The 22,458-nt window shown below is 34.5% G+C and overlaps 1 protein-coding gene and 1 pseudogene across 1 annotated transcript; both read left to right on the top strand.

The window, feature by feature from the left end:
- Positions 1 to 2,891: 2,891 nt before the first annotated feature.
- Positions 2,892 to 10,593, top strand: LOC122299846 (annotated as a pseudogene).
- Positions 10,594 to 12,837: 2,244 nt separating this feature from the next.
- Positions 12,838 to 21,577, top strand: LOC122274576 (uncharacterized protein At5g19025-like). The gene is made up of 2 exons (XM_043083605.1): positions 12,838 to 13,488; positions 21,111 to 21,577. Exons 1-2 carry the CDS (start codon positions 12,875 to 12,877, stop codon positions 21,151 to 21,153), a joined length of 657 nt encoding a protein of 218 aa, XP_042939539.1. The 5' UTR covers positions 12,838 to 12,874; the 3' UTR covers positions 21,154 to 21,577.
- The last annotated feature ends 881 nt before the right edge of the window (positions 21,578 to 22,458 follow it).

Below are 22,458 nucleotides of genomic sequence, written 5' to 3'. Positions count from 1 at the left end.
TGCGACACACAGATAACCTGTTAAATGAGATATATTGATCGAGCAGTTACAGTGCTAATATCTTATTTCTAATTATTTATTATGGATAATACTGAAGGAATTTATTTTATTAATTTTGAAAGTTTGGGAAGTAAAAGGTTCAATTTTAAAATTTAGGGAGAAATCTATTCATTAATCAAACCACAAAGATTATTTTGTATTTATAATTTTGTTAAGGAAAATTTTATACAGTACCATACTAACATCTTATTTTTATCGCACGATATATGTAAAATATAATATATTTATCACTATTAAATAATATTTTATTGAATAATTTTTTATTATCTAATGATAATAAATATGCTATATTTTATATAATAAAATAAAAATATAGTGTATAATATTATTTTTCTGATAAGGATAAGATATTTGTTTTCAACGAGGAAGTACATGAATATGTTCATATTGAAATAAAATTTGTGTTGTTATCGTATTGGGAAAATATAGTTGCAAGCATAGTTGTGCACTAATCTGTGTACCAATGTAATGTGATTGGTCAAAAAGTAGATTTTATTAAAAATAGTGTTAATTTAAATTTTAAATATGAATAAATCAATATTGGTACATAGATTAATGCGTAACTGTGTTTGTATATAGTAAAACTCTATCGTATTTGAGGTACATTAAGCTCTATTAATGGGCCTGGCTACCAAGTTATACCAACATTCGGTATTGGCCCAGAGGACCAAATTTTATGAACTGTGCGCGCAAGCATATAATATATTCCAATAAAATAAATCTTATTCAAAAGCGCTTAATTTTTTTAAATAAATTTCCGTCTCAATGTAATAACCATCGACTAGCACCAACTAACTAAGAGTGTGAGTTTTGGATAATAAGTTACGTTGAGTTGAGATGGAGTTAAAAATTGAATAAAATATTATTATAATATTATTTTTATTTTAATATTTAAAAGTTTAATTATTTATTATATTTGATTTAAAAATTTATAAAAATTATAATGATGATCTAAGTTAAGATATTTTTTGAATCTAAACAAGACCTAATGCGGTTCTGAATAGACATGGCACGATTCATCCCATAACTTTGAATCTAAACTTGCATTTTTTCTTCCACTTTTTTTATAATTTTTATATAAGATATGGGAGTTCAAACCTTCTATTTTTCATTTTGAAATCGGGCCTTATGTCATTTGATTCAAATGACCTTAACCTTTTTCCTCTCACTCTTATTATTTAAAAAATAATAATAATCTATATCTATATATTATAGTTGGAAAACTTGGAAGTTAGGTGTAATAAATGGGTACTCACAATAGGCAATGCCCATTCCTCCTTCTCTTAGAGGTTAATAGCCACTTCATAAGTCTTAATGGCTAGCCTTTAATGATCAGCCAGGAGTTACATATAACCTCTCCCCCTTTAGATGATAGACTTGTACAACAAATGCGATCTCTTTAAATGCGTTAGTTCTCTTTAATTCCGGCACATAGACAAGTTGTGAAATATATGAGTATTACAATACACTCATCTATTGACACGTGAAGATTTCTAATGAACGGCGACGACGAAAAATTTATAGACTAATTGTACTAGATTCAAGATATTTTTTATTAGATAATATTAATTTTGCAGTATATTTTGATTTAATATTTCTAACATATGGTACCATGTGAAGTATGAACTCTCTATTTTCACTCGAAAGGTATTACGTGTATCATTCTCCGATTTTATGTCTATATATGTGTGTGTGTGAAGCATACATGATCTATTTAGTTAAAAAAATATGAGATATTTTGACCATTACGATACTAAATAAATGAAATGATCAAACCGTCCCTATTTTTAATTTGTTAAATACTGTTTATTTCAGGTGATTGTAACTATTAATGATTGCATCTAAATTGTAAGTATTTGATAGTCTAAGGCCTATTTTGAATAGTAAAATCATTTTAATTTATTTTATCTAATTATTATAATTTTTTTAAATTTTTAAACAAAATTTAATAAATAATTCAATTTTTTCAAATTTTAAAATAAAAATAATATTAAAAATTAATATTCTAATAATATTTTATTTAACTTCTATCTCGTCTGAAAGTAACTTTTCTTTAGCTAAGAATTAAAAAAATAAAAACCCACATGAGAAAATTATATTATCACACATGGTATTGTTTGTGTAACAAGATAGGTATTTTCAAGTATTCTTATATTCTTAAATATTTCATTCTCAATATCACTTAAGTACAAAATAATTTATAATTTCAAATTTTTAACTTTTTCGTGTGCTTATTACTTAATCATTATTTAAACACAAAATTCAATAAGATTTTTTCAAACTTTTAAATAAAACACAAAAAATATATATTTTTTTCAAATTTCAAAAAAAAAATATTAAAAAAGAATATTCAAACTATTTTATAATTTTATAATATTTTTAGTTAACTTTTTCTATCTCATTTTTCAAAAGTTAATAAAATATCATAACTCAAACCATTTTAGTATAGAAAATGCTAGCTTCACTACAAGAAATCAGGTCTTTTACAGCGCACAAAATCGCTGCAATAAAGCCTCTAAACTGCTGTATATGCTCAATTCCAGCGCTTTCAAAATCCTTGCAGAGTCGCCGCTATAATCGCGTCTTTTTTGCCCAAAACAGCGAAAAATAAAAAATCGCTGCTTTTAAAACATTTAGCAGCGATTTATTTTCCTTGCTAAAACCACAAAACATCGTTGTAACTGCCCGCAACCATATAAACATATATCGCTGAGAAATCTTAATTGCAGCACTCTAAATCCTTGCAAATAACTTCAAAATCGCTGTAATTGATGTAGGCAATTACAGCGAATATATTATAAATTGTTGCAAATGATTATTTTCAACGTAAAATGGATGCTGCAAATACAACTAAAACCGCTGCAATCAGATTAAACTCTGTTGCTATAATGTCTGAAAAATCGTTGCAGACGAGTAATTGCAGCATTAGAAATCACTGCAATTACTCCAAAAAGCGCTGGAATTGACAATCCAATACTAGCGCTTTTTGTAAAAATTGTTGGAACTGATTATTTTCAGCGTAATTTAGATGCTGAAACTGAAGCCAAAAGCGCTGTAATTATGAAAAATGGTCGTACTTTGATTATGCATGTCGGGAAAATCGCTGTTAATAGCTAATTTCAGCATTTAAAAGCGCTGTATTAACTTCTAAAAGCGCTGGAATTAAGTTTTCAATAGCAGCGATTTTGTTAATTGCGTAAAAGCGCTGGAAGGGAGCTAAGTAATTGCAGCGATTTAATTTAAAATTGTTGCAAATAAGATAATGCAGCGTAATGAAAACGTTGGAAAATTGAATAAAGCGCTGCAATTTGTTGATTTACTGTAATAGGTCTGAAAAATCATTGTTAAAGTATAATTGCAGCATTTAAAAGTGCTGCAATTACTTTGTAAAGCGCTGCTATTAGTTATATTTCGTTTTTTTTTTTTTTGAAGATCGTTATCTCGGCTGATATATTTGTTATATATATAACCATATTTTTCAAACTTAGTAAGAAATATAATGAACTATTTAGTAATGTTCACATATTTAATCATGATATTACCTAGCCCCCTTAAGCAATGAACTTTTTCTTAATACCTTAAACTTCATTTAATTTATGTAACTTAATACTTTGTTAAGTAACAACAATTAATTACATAACTTCATTGGCATCACCACAAATTTAAAATTTCCTACATGAACCATTCACACATAAACCTATATCCAATTCTATTCCATTGCTATATAACACTTATAGTTTTGACAACACCCAATTTAGAAATACGAAATATAGATTAATATTCTTTCACTACTTTCATTATAGGAAAAAACCTTTTTCTGAGGAATATAATAAATCAAACACATTCATTCATCTAAACTCAGTGGGAAATTCACATTAATGTGCAGTCATGAGCTATATACATTGGGGTGGACCAATTTCTACTTGCAAAACCTACAGTAGTTACAAACTACTAAATATATAGATCCCATTTCTTGCTCCTAAACATTAATTGAAAACATCCACATTCATCAACAATTGTTCAACTATCCTGCTCTTCTATAGTTAGAATTAGTTCATGTCATCGATAACAACGTGCACCTGGGCATTGGGTAGAACAGCTTCAACACGTCTGCATCAAGTGGGGGGGGATTCATTGTTCAGCATATTTCAGCCTTTCAATCTCTCCGATCCATTCTGTCAATGACCATATAGATTTTCGTTACGTAAACCGATTAATTTAACACATAAGAACATTGAATAATGACCAAGAAAATAATACTCAATTAGGCCTGTGACTTTAATGTTCATTCATTATCACCAATTGCCAAAAAGTAGAACATAAGGTCTAAATCTAAAATCTAGAAATGGATTTACAGTCATTTAAGCAAAACACCCTTAAGCACGAACCACTAGCACTTTTAAATTTGCTTCTTGTAAATAATTACAAGATAAAGATATTTGAAAGAAACACACACAAGAACTCTAGAAGGTTTTACTCAATTTATACAAACAGTATATATATATATATATATATATATGCATCTGCAACTAATTATCTTACAGGCAATTACATGCAGTACTCACATACAACGTGTATAGTTGTACATATTGTAAATAAAGTTCAATGTTGATGATTTTCAGAAGTGACAACTAGATTTATCAGTTTATTACATCACTGCTGAACCTGTGAATTAGGCCTAAATACATCAAAGCTTATATTATAAGTTATGCATGTACTCTGGAAATTATGTACTGTGCTATGGTTCTAATCTACTGCAAATTGCCTCAAACATCAAAAATCTTAATGGGGATCCTGACCCTAACATAAATATCCAAAAAAACAAAATAACTATGAGATAGGATAATACAGAAACAATTTGGCCACTAGTTATAAATTCTGTTATAACTATTTTGTCAAAACCCAAAATGACAGCTGCCTTTAAAAACATGTTTAGAAGTGTGTCTGTAGAGTTGCAAGTAAATTTTTCAGTTTAGTTTGATAGATAATCTCAAGTCATACAGCTTGCTAATATGGACTTGTAATTACATATATTGACAACTATTAACAACAAAGTGCATAAAAAGGGCACTGCCTTACAAACATTTTCCAATATCAGCACCTGTAATCACCCACAGACAGCTCTAACATATGCATTTGAGCAGTACACAACCCAAAAAATGATAGTTATCCAAGGCAGCATATTAAGTCTACAAGTTACCCACCATTTATTTTTTCCAACACAAGAGGCAAGAAAAACTCACCATTTATTTTTTGTGAGTTTTTATAATATGAACCAGAAACATGTAGAGATTCATCTAACTAGAATCTTGTCTCCAACAAAATATGCATACTAAATTCTCTATTTTTCAAAACTGGTTGGTCTTTTTCCTATGTGCATTTATAATAGAATATTTGTAAGTAAAGCCATATTAAGTCTGAAAAAAAAAAAAACATATAAAGTTACAGCTTATAAATTCTGAGTATATCAGTTTGGGCTGAACCCAAAAATTGCTGCCTCTAAAATATATTTAGAAGTGTGTGTTTGTAGGGTAGCAAGTAAAATTTTCAAGTTTGATATTATCCTCTCAAGTCATACATGTTAGCTATATGGACTTGTAATTACACTTAAGAGTATATATTGACAACTATTAATGGTCAAATAGAGCATTAAAACAGACCCATACCAACATATTCCAACATGCACACCTGTATACTCTAATCATTATCCACAGACAGCATACATGAGTCTCATTTCAGCATTACACAACCCACAAATAGTGCTCCAAGACAGCATATTAGCACACATGTTACCCACCATTTATTTTTCCCAACACATAAATGGAGAAAAAACTCACCATATTGGTGGGTTAATATAATATGAAGAGAAACATACAAAGATTCATCTAATTAGAAGAGTCTCCAACAATTTCTGCATACTAAAATGGCCATTTCTCAAAGCTGGTTGGTCTTTTTCTTGTATGTGTTTATAACCAAGATTATAAGAATTTCTGCTGCAATGTCATTATTCAATGTTGTCACACCATTGCCCTTATCAACCTCAACCATCTCCTCAAACTCCTAAAAGTCATCCAAATCATTGCTACCATATTGAAAATAACTGAAAAATTAGGCTTAATCCAGGTCACATACATGAGAGGGATCTATTGTGGCTCTTTTTTTCCTCCAAGAAAACTAGCAAATTCCCTAATTGAACAATTGAACTTTCAAGCATATGCTCTACATCAATTCAGAGCACCTCGCCCATGTGACATTCAGAACCAAAACAGCCACAAAATCATATCAACCATTGTGATATGCAGCAACAACTGTCACAGATTTCTAATTTTTCATTGAGAATGAAGTGGGAAGCTGTGTACCTCAAAAAATGACCATGCTCAGCAGCAACCCTCACATGATCCCTACATGCCCGTTCAATCTATATAGAACGGATAGCCCTTTAATATCACAATCATAGTCTTAACAAATGATATTTGAAACATAAACTGTCCCAACTATAAATTAAAGTAACGCATGCATCATTGTTCAGCATCAGAACTGGAAATTTCTAAATGAAAGAAAATGGTCACCCACAAGACAAACTGGTGTGCATCAAGTTTGGCGGTCCAACTGCTCCATCAAAATGGTTGTTCCTGAATTAAATGAACAGCCATTTAAGTCTGTTAGTATATCAGAAAATTTAATGTTAATTTAGGGATCAAATAATATAATTGAAAGAGAGCACAACGTAATGTGTAAAATGAAAGTATGAGAAGGGATATTGCAATTACATAACTTCTATCTAGTAAAATCTCCTGCACGGACAATAATTAAACTTCTCTTAATGGGTGTTTATGGTGCTTCAAAGCATTTTCATACAAAAAGTGTATAAACGGCATGTTGAGCAATGTTTATTCCTCCAAAGCATCATACCAGAAAATTTACAAAGAGATATATTAACGTTATATGCAGTCCCTCAAGTTGTAGTCTAAAAATGACCAATAAATTTAGTTTGGGAAGCTAGCTTTTCCGAAAAATGGTCACAAAACACTTTCATATGTAACATAGAGGAATTAAAATGATAGTTAAAATTCCTTGTTAATGACCATTTCAGGTAATTCTCTTTTAGGGTAATTGTGTTGGAAATCATATGCGGTTAAATGCTTATCTTTTGACAATTGTTTAAGATTTAGAAAGTTTAGAAAAGACAAGTGTTCACGAATGTATTAAACGATTTTTACAACATGGAAAACTCTCTCCGTCTATGGGTATATGCAATTTATTGAACAATGACCTAAAAGAATTACAAAACCCAGAAATTACAACCATATTAAGTCCAATTTAATCAACCTGTATTCACTATTTTTTTCTTAATTAGTTCAACCTGATTTAACTTATCTTCAGTTCCAATAAATTATGTACTGGTAAACAGGGGAAATTAAGGAAACCAGAAAACTAACACGAAGAAATGTTAGGCCAAGAACTCTAAAAGTAAATTTCAACAAGAGTTTAGGTTTTGTTTCTTTTTCTTTAATAACAGGGAAACACCCCACGACATAGTAGGTCCCCCTTCTAAAAATTGATCGTCATTTCTCAAAGCTATACATACGGTGTGGGACATTTGTCATTCTAAACTTACTATCTGGTATGATATCCTTGTTTTTCAAATCTAAAAATATGCGATACTAAATTACTGCAGGAGACAACTTTATATAAATGAAACATAGACAAGCCTGAAATTATAAGGCTTAACTATTGCATAACCAACACATGACCCCATATAATCATATACACAAGACAACCTATAGAATATAAAATACAGGTTCAAACATATTTCATGGACCCATCAAGTTGGCCACTAGACAGAAAGGAGCAGTACACAACCCCTTTTGAGGTAAAAATTAAGAGGACTCCGTAGAATCTAGAAAGAGAGGAGCTAACATTAATGTTCCTCTCAGATCTAGCTACTTAGAGCATCATTGTTCTGAGCTTTTAAGGTCATGGAGTGGTAGTCCTAATGTCACATATTGAGGTTGAGTTAAACAGATAAGATAAATGCAAACTAAGGGGCTAGAACTTAAGAGTATACATTCAAAGCTAAAGTCATGTCAAACTTTCTGCACTAGCTTGACAAGCCAATAAGTTAGTTGTATACCTATTTCAAAACCCCCCCAACTTCAACTATAATCCCAACTACACAAGCAATGAACTAGTGTTTAGAAAAATTAGGAATAAGCATGATTTGTGGGTAGACATAGCATAAACAGAGGAAGAGATAGTTCTTGATAAACCAAGGCATTCTATTGAAATCCTTAGTTGTTTACTTAGTTATTAGCTTGAGTAGAAGGTAAAACAATTCATACTGATATCTTACAGTTTAACACATAAATGGAGGCCTAAACATATTCGATAAGTGATTCACATAGAGCATACTACTATTGTTAAAAGTATAATTAAATAATTTTTTGGTAAGACTGTCGGCATGGAACAAAACTGGGCAGAAAAACAAGTCATAATCTCAAGCAGACTCTAGCACAAATATTGCATGTTTCAATCATCACCCACATAGTTACACACCCAACTAAACAAGTATTAGGGGGAAAAGGTAAGGATAGATGAAGTTGAAAGAAACCATGACAGAATCTGATGCAGAAAATTTCAGAATTGGGAAGTGTGTTTGCTGCTATCTTTTTAGGCTGTAAACGTGAGGTAAGAGAGGGAAAAAGGATGGAGTTTTAAATATAAACTGAACTTAGTCAAGTTACAAATGAAATTTAAGCCAAAGTTCCAGCCTTGCAAATACAATTAAAACTCATATTTGCTGGTTACAAGAACGGTCATGTTGAAATCATAGCGAATGACCAAGGAAACCGTATCACCCCTTCATGGGTTGCTTTTACTGACAGTGAGAGACTGATCGGTGAGGCTGCAAAGAACCAGGCAGCCGTCAACCCTGAAAGGACCATATTTGACGTCAAGAGTCTTATCGGAAGAAAGTAATTCATCCTTCTCAACTTGTTGATTTCCGATTATATATCCATTTGTTTGGAAATGGTAGTGACAGGCTCAAATATAAACACACAGATTTGAAGACAAGGAGGTTCAGAGAGACATGAAGCTTGTTCCATACAAGATTGTGAACAAGGATGGAAAGCCTTACATTCAATTGAAGATTAAGGATGGTGAGACCAAGGATTACAAAGTGAGGAGATCAATGCCATGATTCTGACTAAGATGAAGGAAACGGCTGAAGCATTCCTGATTAAGAAAATCAAGGATGCCGTTGTGACAGTTCCTGGTGAGTAAAGAAAGTAACAACTGTGTACCAAATACTTTTACTCCATTGGTATAGATTAATTTCTACATTCTTAAACCCTGTCGTTAATTTCAGTTACACAGCGTAATTATATTTGTTCCAACATGCAACGTAATACAATGATGCCCAGAGGCAGGCTACCAAGGATGTGGCAGTCATAGTTGGACTGAATGTTGCCCGAAATATCAACTCACCAACTGCTGCTGCCATCGCTTATGGTCTAGACAAGAAGGGTGGTGAAAAGAACATCCTTGTGTTTGACCTTGGTGGTGGGACATTTGATGTCAGTATCTTGACAATTGATAATGGTGTTTTTGAGGTTGTTGCCACTAATGGAGACACTCATCTTGGAGGTTAGACCATATATTCTTAGCCAATCGTATAATTGGTTGTTAAGTTTTCTGTAAGAGAAGACAAGTTTGAAAGGAGCAGTATATTATATATGTTCTTGGATGCCTATATAAAATTTTGATTTAGTCTGGAAGTTTCCAGTCTCCTATGATAAATTAGGGTGATTTGACTACTTTGACTGCAACAAACCCTAGAGGGTCTCAGATTGTGTACATAACTGTTTACTGGTTCAGTATGTTGTATTTATCATAACAAAGGTAGCTTTAAGAGTACTTTTGTAGGCAGCGCAAATGCCAAGTATCTATTATTTATCAGACAGAAGTGTTTGTATTAAGCTCCCCTATAAGTTAAAATTTTGTGCTCTAAGGAAGGTCAATTTCCTTGCAGGTGAGGATTTTGATCATAGAATTATGGACTATTTCATCAAATTGATATGTATATGTATGGCAAGGACATCAGCAAGGATAACAGAGCTCTTGGGAAGCTGATTCGGGATCCTGAGCGCGCCAAGAGAGCTCTTAGCAGCCAACACCAAGTCCGTGTCGAGATTGAATCACTTGAGAGCAGGTGCCCAAGCACTTCTCTGAACCACTGACCCGAGCTAGATTTGAGGAGCTGAATTAATGATTTGTTTAGAAAGACCATGGGACGTCTTAAGAAGGCTATGGAAGATGCCAGTTTGGAGAAGAACCAAATTGATGAAATTGTGCTTGTTGGTGGAAGCCATATTAGGATATCCAAAGGTTCAATAGCTTCTTAAGGACTATTTTGATGGAAAGGAACCGAACAAAGCTGTGAACCCAGATGAGGCAGTTGCTTATGGTGATGCTTTTCTTTTCATATTGATTGTTTGCAATTATGTTATCCATGAGATGGTGCTACCATAATTCATCCTTTAGTTAATACCAACAACTTTATTCTAGCAGTAAGTAGGTTTAACAGATGGAAAATCGATGCATAATGGCTTGACCATTTAGGTTGTGGTTTGAGTTAACAACAATGCCCATAATTACTTAAAATACATTCTATTTTTTTTTTTTTTTATTTACCTTGTAAGTTTCAACCATTTTATTTTCCAATGTGCTACTAAAATGCAAAAATCTTTCCCCTACTTACAGGACTGTGTACCTCAGAAATAGTTTTTTTCTCTAGAAAGTAAAAAGCCTTTCTACATGTCATTAATTATCATCTTCGAAAATCACATGACATCAATATGGATTTTCATTTAATTTCCTCCTAAAAGTATGTTATTAGGACTTGATAACACTGAGTAATTGTTAATTAACTTGATGAATAGGGTAAGTGCACTTGAAAGGAAGACAATTGAGAGTGAGGCAGAATGAAGTCTTGCTCTGAAGCCCAGTCAATGAGAGATTGTCCTAATTAGAGTCCTCAAGTCATCAGTGGTAAATAATCAAACTATCTAATACCCACAACTGATTGAGCAATCCAAACATAAGAGGCAAATACACAACCAGTATAATGCAAACAGAGGCACATGCAAATCAGTTTAACAGAGAAATACAGGAAAAATTTGTGTACATCTAAAAACAACACCTTTTGTAATGAAACCTACAAGAAATGGGAGATACCTGTAGCCTCGATTGATCATCTTTGAAAACAGATGATTGATATCTTCAGATTAGAAATGGAGGCACGGAATCGTCTAGGGTAACCGAAGGTGGAGACAATTTCACTAGCTTCCCAAACGGAGACAATATTCAGGTTGAGAGAAGGTTGTGCGCACACTAGGGTTTACGATTGGGAGCTTAAAATCATCTTCCCAATTGGTGAACCAGAAACGGCTCTAGAGAAGGTAATCGCGGGGAAATGGGAATGGGAGAATCGGTAACCCAGGCGAGGAGCTGAAGCCGTCATTGCACGCTGGGAAGGGTTTTCGAAAGCAAGGATTGAGAATGGAAACTGGAGTTTGTTGTGGGATTAGGTCGAAGTGCAGATGAGCTCCAGTCTCGGTCAAAGTGGGCAGACACGGGGAAAAAAAGGTTGGGGGGAAATTTCCAATTTGCAAAGTGAAATTGGATGTTTGGCGCGGTAGCGAAATTGCAGCGAAAATCACCTGCTGCAAAATAAGAATGTTACGCGCAACAATTAAAATCGCCTCAATAACATAAAAAGTCGCTGCAATTTTCAGTAATGAACAGGAACTTTTTTTTGCAACGATTTTTTTCGTTACAATAACTTTAAAATCGCTGCAAACACAACTAAGGGAAAATTACTGTTTTAAAAGTGCGCAGCGTATCAAAATCGCTGTTGTTGATAGTCTATTGCAACGATTTTATTTCCAACAAAATAAAAATCGCTGCAAAAGGTGCATTTTCTTGTAGTGCTTGCTCCTTGGGTTTGACTACTGGTGTATTTTAAATTTTTTTAGTAATTAAGAAAATGACTATTAGTAAATTTATATATTTTTATAAAAAATATTTAAAAATATTTAAAAAGTGTTTAAAATGCAAAAAAAAAAAAAAACAAAAAAAAATGCAATTATAGTATAGCACCGTAGGACTGTATATATTAAAGCATTTTCATTTGATTCCTTAAAACTTCATTTTTTCTAAATTTTAGAGTTTATATTTGAGGTTTTCCCCAAATATATGCTTAATCCAATTTCTTATTTTAAGAAAAAGTTTTAAAATGTGAACAATGACTTTCTATATTTGATAAGTTATTATTCATTCTCAAATCACTTTTTATATATATTTTATAAAGAATAGTTAAAGATGTACAAATAAAAGAATATAAATAATAATAAAGAAAGAATATAAAAAATTATTTTATTAAAATAGAGAAAAAATAAAGAGTGGGATGTAAGAAATTTTTTAAAGATGAATAAAATTTAATAGAAAATTTTTAAAAATATATATTTTAACCAAATTATAAAAAAAATTAAAGAAAAATCAATAAAAATGCCCTTATTAATACTATTCAAAGTCATTTCATTATTTTTTAGATATTTTCAATTCTGAATTATTTGTTCGGTCTTTCCAACCTCCTCCTGGACCTCCAGTCTCCCTCTCTCTTGAGGCGCGTGCAGCATCCTACACCATCTAATCCTGCGCAACAGCCACCCTCTAATCTACGCACCCATCCGGCTATACTGCGCACCACATCCACCCATTTTCTTTCAAACTAACTCTATACTTCACTAACATGCGCCCCATCCTCTTCACCGCCATGGCCTCCAACGCAAGCTTCCCAAAACCCCAGAAATCTTCAATCCCTAACTCTAACCCTAACCCTGCCCTCTGCAAGCACTCTCCCTCCGCCACCCTCGACCTCCTCATCCTCGTCCTTGTCCTCTTCTCCTGCTCCTTCCTCCTCTCTTCTTACTTCTCCTACATCTTCCACTCCGTCTCCCTCCTTCTCTCCCACTTCTCCCCTCTTCTCCATCATCTCTCCGTCCCTTACCTCCTTTCCTTCCTCCTCTTCTTTGCCATCTCCGCTGCCCTCGCTGACTTCTGCTGCGGCTCCCGATCCCGGCGCTGTCAAAACCCTGCATGCAAGGGCTTGAAGAAGGCCATGGAGTTCGATTTACAGCTTCAGACAGACGACTGCGTAAAATCTCCCGCCAAGTCCAAGGAGATCGATGGCTTGCCCTGGAAGGGCGGAAGCGAAGCTAACCCAGATTACGAGTGCCTCCGATCCGAGCTTAGGAAGATGGCCCCGCCCAATGGACGAGCCGTCTTGCTCTTTCACGCGCGCTGTGGCTGTCCTGTCGCCAAGCTTGAGGGCTGGGGGCCCAAGCGTGGGAAGCGGCATAGGAAGTGAGTGCCTATTCTTTGGGACTTCCATTTGCAATTAATTGATTTATAATGCGAATTGAACGCAATGCAGTGCCGTATTGCTCGGGCGCAAGCCATGTTCTTTCTCGTTCTTTCTTATATAGTTTGTTGCGCGCATTGCTCCTACATTACTTTAACGTTCATCTCTATTTACTTTTTGATAGATAAAATCTCTATTTACTGACCAAAAATATGATGATAATTTATTGCACCCATCGGATTTCGATTGGGGTTTCGTTTTTGTTTGACATGATTTCTCAGTTTTTGTGTGATTTAGTTGTGGAGTGATTGGTTGGGTTGGAAAGAAATGGAACCTAATAAAATTCTATGCCTTCTCAGTTTGTAAGAGTGGAAATTCCTGTACTTAAACTTATTTTATGCTGCCTAGCTGGTTAATTATAAGTGAACCATACCATCCAACACAAGTTCTAAGTAGGAGAGGGCGGGGGAGAGTTGTTTTGCCTTCTCTGGCAGGGTGCAGATGGTTTAGAAGGACTGGAAGGTTGGATTGAGAACCTAACTAGATCCCTCTGATGAATCTTGATCTACTTTGTTGACAGGGTTGACGAGGCAATTTCTGTTGCCAATGTAGTTTGTATTTCTTCTTTGTTTCCACCTTTTTTTTTTAATATTAATATTAATAATTTTATCTTTAAAATCCTACCGATCTCCATTGGGGTTTATCTAAAAGAACTTACTTAGAGTTTGATCTAACTCCTAAAGGAACTTCACTTTGTTGTCCACCTCTTGGATGTGGTATCTTGTGTACAAAATAGGTCGGGTTGCAATAAGGTTTGTTTGTATTTGGGAAATAAATGGAAAATTAGTTAGATATTCTCAGTTACCCAAAAACTCGAGGCCATGAACTACTGGTTTCAGCTTCCGTTCTAATTTATACCAGATTTTTGTTGTTGTGGGTGTGTAAATTTAGTTTGCACATGGTTGGAGAGGAATGAGAGATGCTTTGAAAATAGGGAATGCACAATGGAGGAGCTTCGGAATTTTTTTATGCGCACTTTAATGCTGTGGTTTTCAGCCATTGTACTTGATGGAAACAATGTCCATGACTTTCTTTCCTTAGCTAGAATGAAGTTAGGTGTTCTTTTGTATACTTCCTATGTACACGGGCTATGCCTATTTCATTCGTTTGAATAAAATCTTCTTATTACTTATAAAAAAAAAATTAGTTTGCAATCGAGTTGTTCATACGGTTTATTATTTGCAAACAGTTCTTTTCTTAGTTGAGAGGAAAGTGTTTATCCCATAAATTGAGTTGTTCTTTTCGAAGTCTTTTCTTAGTAAAGGTATTTGAATTTTGTGAGCGTAAGAGTTTTGCCTTTGTGAGCAAGGGGTGTAAGTGCCTCATAAAAAAAATACAATAAAAGCATGGGGTAGTAAGCACAATCAAGCTTGTACCTTTTGAAATTGGTATTAAGAATGATAAATGCCTATTCATAATGATCGCTGATGTTTGTTTAAGGCTAATCGCTTTTGTATGGACATGTGAATTACTTGTGTACTGTTTATGAAGGCATGTTGTTTTACCAGCTGTGTTTCTTGTTTCTGATGGCATTTCGTATTATTCACCTATACATTGGAAGTTGTCTGATTTTATTTTTGATAACTTGAAATCTATCTGAATATTAGAAAATTAAAAGCAGATGAATGCATGGGATGTGAGAGATTGATTATACCTGCGTTTTAGTGGGTAGGATTTTGTTGTAGCCCCTTCTTGTCCACACACAGTGTAAAAAGAAAGAGAGAAAAAGAGGATAAAAAAAAGTGATGGCTCATTGTTGATGGTGATTTTCCAAATGTGAGGAAATAGGTCACCTTGTCTAGGTGAAGTTCTACCGTCTACTTCTTAAATTAATTGGAATTTTGGGTGTTATAACAAAATTTGTAAAAATGTTTGAGTTCCTTGGCATGAATTTTATTTTATGATTTTTTTTCCTTCTAAAATTGAAGAATTTTCAAAATTTATGTTTAGACTAGGACAAGCATGTCATTAACAATTTCAAACCTGGTAACATTACATCCTTCCTAGTGCCATCTCTTGTGCATTGATCTTGTATACTTTTTTGAGTCAATATTTGCTTCAAATTGTGACATGTCTTTGTGAGATTTGCATGGATTACTATGCTCAATGCATTTTTGTGATGACAAAGGATAAGCACTAGCCACATGTATGCTATAACCCCAAAAAACTAGTCAATTTGAAGGTTCCTAGATTTACATATAAAGTACATTATACTTGTTAAAAAAAAACATATAAAGTACATTATCATTTACTTAGGGGATGTTTGTAAATTGTTTGAATTAAGATGTTTTATTGGGTTATATTTATAAAAAAAAAAAAAAAAAAAAAAAAAAAAAAAAAAAAAAAGATGTTTTATTGGGTTTTGAGAAATGAGAGGGAAAAAGTTGAATAAAAATATTATAAAATTAAAATATTGTTAGAATATAATTTTTTGATATTATTTTTGCTTTGGGTTTTGAAAAAGTTGAATTATTTGTTGTATTTTTGTTTGAAAATTTGGGAAAGTTGCAATGATTAAATGAAAAAGCTAAAAATTTGAATTGAAAAGTGGTTGTGTTTGAGTGATGCTTGTGAAGGAAATTTTGAGATGAGATGAGATGGGATGTTTTTCCCAAATAGCCCCTTAGTAACCACTATGTGACTTATAACCTACCCACTGTATGTGGGGGGGTTATTCATATTCCCAATTTGGGACTGGGGTGTTACAAACTCTTTTTAATTTTCTTATGTCCTCTTTAGGGTCGTGTTATGCAGTGCTCTAGTTTCATATAAAGACTTACTAGGTGGCTCCAATGCCATATGTAATGCCTTAGGGTAAACTCTAGCCACATCTTCATTATAACCCTAAAAGGACTAGCCAATTTGAAACTTTCCTAAATTCTAAATCCCAAGTAGCCAACGAGTAATGCTAGGTACTTAAAGACGGGTAATGCTAGGTACTAAATTCTAAAGACGGGTAATGTTAGTACCTAAATTACCTAGCATTACAACGAGGAAGTAGCCAACGAGTAATGCTAGGTACTAAATTTTAAATACCTATCTGAGTCCTGATGGGTTCATTATGGCCTTTTTTAAGGCATGTTGGGAGGTACTTAAAGACAACATCATAAGCTTCTTCCAAGAGTTTCATGAACAAGGTATTTTTGAAAGAAGCCTTAATGCCACTTTCATTACTCTTATCCCAAAGAAGCCTGTGGTGGTGGAGATTAAGGACTTCCGTCCTATTAGCTTCTTTCTTTCTTTCTTCTTCTTCTTTATTTTCTTTCTTTCTTTATTTCTTCTTCTTCTTTTATTTATTTATTTTTTTATTTTTATTTTTTAAATAATCCGTCCTATTAGCTTGGTGAGTGGAATGTACAAAATCCTTTCGAATGTATTGGCTATTCGATTGAGTACAGTATTGGAGAAGATCATATCCAAGCCCCAAAATGCATTCATCCGAGGTCGGCAAATCTTGACTCGGTTCTCATTGCCAATGAATGCTTGGAGAGTCACATCAAGTCGGGTGAACCTGGTTTATTATGCAAACTTAACATGGAGAAGGCATATGATCGTGTAAAATGGAATATTTTGTTACACATGCTCGAGAGGTGTGGACTTGGAGCGAGGTGGTGCTCTTGGATCAAATTTTACATCTCCATTGTATGTTTCTATCCCAATGGGTTTCTTTGGAAGTTCAAGGGGTTTGAGGCAAGGTGATCCCCTATCTCCATTACTCTTTGTTTTCATAATGGAAGCTTTTAGTAAAATGATCGCAGGTCTTGTGGAAGGTGGATTTTTATCTAGATTTGTCGTAGGGAAGGCAAGAATCGGCACACTTGAGATGACTCACCTTTTATTATTTGCTTGATACTCTTGTCTTTTGTGGGGCTAGTCATAATCATATTCCAGCCTTGCGAGCTCTTTTACTTTGCTTTGAAGCGGCTTCGGGTTTGAAAGTGAATCTCGCCACGTCAAAATTAGTTCTAGTGGGAATTGTTTCAAGTGTTTTGAGTTTGGCCAATATGTTGGGATGCAAAGTCTCCACCTTGTGTATGAAGTATCTCGGTCTTCCATTGGGTGCATCCTTTAAATCCCTGTCTATTTGGGATGGAGTGCTGGAAAACATGGAGGGTAAACTGGCAAGTTGGAAGACGATGTATTTGTCCAAAGGTGGTAGAGTTATGTTGATAAAAAGTACTCTATCCAACCTGCTGACTTATTTATCTTTATTTCCAATACCATGCAAAGTGGCTCACTGGATAGAGAAATTGCACAGAGACTTCCTTTTTTTTTGGGTGGGGAGTGTTTGTATCCCTATATGAGAAGGCAAGCTGGGAATTTGGAATTTGTTGGTTTTTAACAAGGCTTTATTGGGTAAATAGTTATGGAGATACCACGAAGAGGGGGGAGCTTTATTGAGGGTGATATGGAGTTGAAATATAGTGGACTGTGGGGAGGATGGTGCTCGAATGAGGTGAGTGGATCACATGGGGTGGGGCTTTGGAAACAAATAAGAAGAGGCTGGACCAATCTTCATTGATGCACTAGTTTTGCAGTTGGGGATGGTTCCATAATTAAATTTTGGAATGACCTATGGTGAGGACATCGAATCCTCAAAGAAACTTACCCAACACTATATGGCATCGCTCGAAGAAATGAGGCTTCCGCAGCAGAGCTCATGGATCTCTCTAGTGGCTCTCCTCAATGGAATATCACTTTCCTTAGAGCTGCCCAAGATTGGGAAATCGACACATTTACAGATTTCTTCAACCTTGTGTATACTTGTAGATTGATTGGAGGAGCAGATAAGAATATTTGGTCACAATCCAAGAAGGGGAATTTTACTGTACAGTCATACTACAAGTCCCTCACGACACATTCTACAAGAACATTCCCATGGAAGAACAAATGGAAGACTAAGGCCCCCCTAAAAGCTTCTTTTTTTGTATGGACAACTTCACTGGGGAAGATTCTTACCTTAGATAATCTAAGAAAATGCCGACTAATAGTATTGAATTGGTGCTATATGTGTAAGAAAAGTGGGGAGTTTGTGGATCACCTATTATTACATTGTGATGTAGCCATGAGCTTATGGAATAATATCTTTGCTAGAGTGGGACTTGTTTGGGTAATGCCAAGAAAGGTTGTTGACTTCTTGGCCAGCTAGCAAGGCATTCGAGGCAATTCTCAAATCACAGTGATGTGGAAGATGATATCGATTTGCCTATGGTGGTGCATGTGGATGGAGAGGAATGATTGGAGTTTTGAGGATCGTGAACGGACAATGGACGAGATTATAACTTTTTTTCTTCATACGTTATTCCATCGGTTGATTGTAATAGACTTTAATGGCATGAAGGTACATGACTTTCTTGTATCTTTAGATAGTCATGCATAGGTGTGGTTCTTGTATATGTTCCCTGTACTTGGCTTTGCCTATATTTAATAAAATTCCTATTTACTAATAAAAAAAAACTTTTCTTTAAACACCAGCCAAGTATTAGTGAATGAATTGATTACTTTGATTTGCAATGTTTGCACACACTACGCCTCTCTCTCTCTCAATAGGTACATACATCTATATATATGTATATATAGATGTATATATAGAATCTAAATTCTGGTCAGACGTGGCGTTAGGTGTTACTTAACACCACCCAATGGGAGCTTGACACATCAACCTCCCACTGTGTTCAACTAAAAGGTGTCTCACTAGATTGATGCCACATAAATAAAATCTTTCTGCATCTCCCTCATCTACAACCCCATCTGCATATATCTGCATTTCCAGACTCGACCTATTCTCTCTGCCACCTGGAGCCATCGTCGCTCACCTGGGCCTCTGGCCAATTTCTACAATCTATACCCTGCCCGATATTTCCCTTCTTATCTCAAACATACTTCAATGTGTCTAATCTCTCTCTTTCTGTCTCAATGTTTCACTGCTGTGAACACTTGGTGAATTTTGCCTTGTATACGACCCAAATGATGAGAATACATGAACTGAACAACACCCATACTTAGCCTAAACCTCTCCACCACAAGATGACAGTGGGTAGCTGGGGAAAGATAGAGATTGATTTGGCTAGTCTTCTATTTTGGTATTTCTGAAACTGTGGAACGGTAATGAGATTTTGAAAGTAATTGGGTCTGGAAATTTTGGGGTAGCCAAGCTGGTTAAAGTTAAGTGGATTGGGGAACTTTTCTGTCAAGGTCTTTTGACAGAGTTCAGAAGGTCTACTTCATCTCCTCGACTTTTCATACTTTCATTCGTGTATTTCAAAGTTTTTAATATGGGTTCTTGGTTTCTGGTTGATTGAGGGGCTTTCTAAAATGTTGCATATTTTCGTGTATGAATAACCCCAATTTATCCTGCAAAAATTAGAACAACCCAGATTAGTTTCTAATTTTCATCAGCCATTTCTTCCTTTTTTCTGTGTACAAAAATTATCCCACAAAAGATTAGAACAGCCCAATTTAGTTTCTGCAGAATACTTTGGTTTTTATTTCTGTAAATTTCAAGATTAATTAGGAACTTTGGAGTTATGGTAACTGTGAGAAAATCAAGTATGGAGATGGAAGAAATGGGAGGAGGAAGATGTTGATATTTTTTGTTCGGGGAGGGAACAGAGAAAGGAATACAGAGAATACAAAGCTGATAACATAGTTCTAGATGTCGTATATTGATCCTCTGTGACGCAGCCCAAATTAAAACAAATGGGGAGTCTCCAAATGAGAGAGACACGTTAGCATTCTATTATGCTTAGCATAGACCTAGAGACTGCCGATAAAACTTTCACTTTCCCTCTTTCAGAGCCACAAGGGACAAGCACAATGGGTTCGTGGCAGAAATATTTAGAAAATGCTGGAGTGATATTTATCAACGGAAAGAAAAAACACTCCGTTCCCACCAGAAGGGAGGCAAGATCAGGAGTGGCGTATGGTAATCCATTGTTTTACAGATCATTTCTTGCTTGGATGCTTGCTTCTTTGGTGTCTGTCCAAAGGCGTTCGCATTATTCTAAATTCACGTTTGACCATCTGATCAATGTCGTAAAGGGTGGTTATAAATAGATATTGACGATCATTTAGTTAAGTTTTGAATTGTTAGATGCTTGCACAACAGAAAAAGGTTAAATCTTTCTTGGTGTTGTTAATGCCATGTGGAGCATTCATGATCATGGTAATTGAGAGTGATGCGCTGGCTAGAGAGAGAGAGAGGAACCGGCTGACAGAAGCTTTCCATTTGCTCTGCCGGCGTCCACTGTAACAATATTAACTAGCTGATGTGGCTGTGTACCATTATACCACATCCGGCCCCCAGAAGCTCTCATAATCATATGAATATCTAAGCATCTGGGGCCACAATGATGTTTAATATATTCTGATGGATAGAACTTGGCTCTTTATGATCCAGAATTTGTTAACTGACCTTTACAATATATTTTGTGACAACTATATGCTTTGTTTGACTTAATAATAAAACAAGAAACTATATGCTCTATTTGACAAGTGGGACTTGCATTTTAATTAGCGACTGGAATATTGTTGGACTTAACTTTGCGTTTGCTGGTGCTTGCAGGGCTGTCGCAGTTAATGGGGTAGGAGCTCGATGTCATCGCTGAACCTTTGCGATGTCATTGTGTGCACTTCACATATATTACCTGATGATTCTATATCATCTTACTTCATCAAATTATGAAAACATTTTTTTTTAAGTTATATGATCCCATGGCGCTCCAGAAACAACCTTCCCCGAATCTGCATTGCCTTGGAAGACTCTCGTTTGTGGAAGGATGGATGCCAGATTTAATGCAAATAAAATATATGAAATGCCAAATGAATATCTCTGCCTCTGAAATTGTAGATTTATGTAGCTTTTACCTGTCTCTAGTTGTTAATCAATTTGGCTTTTTAAAGTCTCATAATATAACATGGGAATTTCTCTCTCCATAAGCTGCATTTGTGATCTCAGATTCTCAATTAATGTTGGTCGTTGTTTTGATGCTGATAGTGATTCCAAAGCTTGACTTACAAAATTAGGTCCAAGTGTGCAGTTCTTGATTCTATATGAGATTACGTCTCCTCATGTTAAATTTTAAATTCTTTTTCCATAACGCAGAAGCTGGGCACTCTTTTGGCTGAGAACACCTTCCAACAACTAGGGGTGGGCGGCAGGGCCTCTACATGTGGTCTGCCTGTCCCCCTTGCTTGGCCCCTGCCTGGGGTGGGCAAGGCAACAGTGCGCACATGGCAGGCTTACAGGTGGCCCCTGTAGACTTTTGTTTTAAAACATTATCTTCCCTATGTGATTTAAAGTTTCATCCTGTCTGGTCGCTAGGGTTGAGCAAAAATCCGACTCTAATCCTAACTCTGCTTTGGCTCTGACAAGTCGGAAGCCAAGCAGAGCGGATTCACTTCGCTCTGATTCGATATTTCATTTTGACTCCGACTCTGATAATGTACATATTTTATAAAAATAAGTGTTTTTCTATATATTAATTAGATAAATATAATAACATGTAATAATAATGTATAAATACTAAAATGCTTAATAACATTGGAATACTAATGTATAATATAACATGTAACACTAATATATAAATAATAAATTTATAATGTGTAATACTAATGTATAATAACTAAAGTTGATTATATAGATTTTATATAACTATATCTTATATAGTTAGTTAAATTTAATAATATACTAGCATGGCTACATGGGTTAATGATTATAAAATAATATATTTATACTATAATATATAGACTAAATTGACTAATAATAGTTTAGTGTATGCAAACATTACATCATGGCTCATGATGTTTCAATATTACTACCATGTAACATAGTAAAACTAAATGGGAATAACTTCAAACCGGACAATCCTACAACTCGTATTTAACGGAGGCTAATAGGTGATAGACACGTC

The sequence above is a fragment of the Carya illinoinensis genome, chromosome 1, assembly GCF_018687715.1.
Source record: "Carya illinoinensis cultivar Pawnee chromosome 1, C.illinoinensisPawnee_v1, whole genome shotgun sequence".
NCBI lineage: Eukaryota > Viridiplantae > Streptophyta > Magnoliopsida > Fagales > Juglandaceae > Carya > Carya illinoinensis.
Note: the sequence above shows the minus strand (reverse complement) of the source record. Positions and strands in the feature narration are given on the sequence as shown.

Excerpts from the sequence above, each read along its gene's own strand:
- LOC122274576 (XM_043083605.1), top strand. The coding sequence starts at position 12,875 with ATGCGCCCCATCCTCTTCACCGCCATGGCCTCCAACGCAAGCTTCCCA. Across the intron at positions 13,489-21,110 it reads CGTGGGAAGCGGCATAGGAA|GGCTGTCGCAGTTAATGGGG; the intron begins GTGAGTGCCTAT and ends TGGTGCTTGCAG.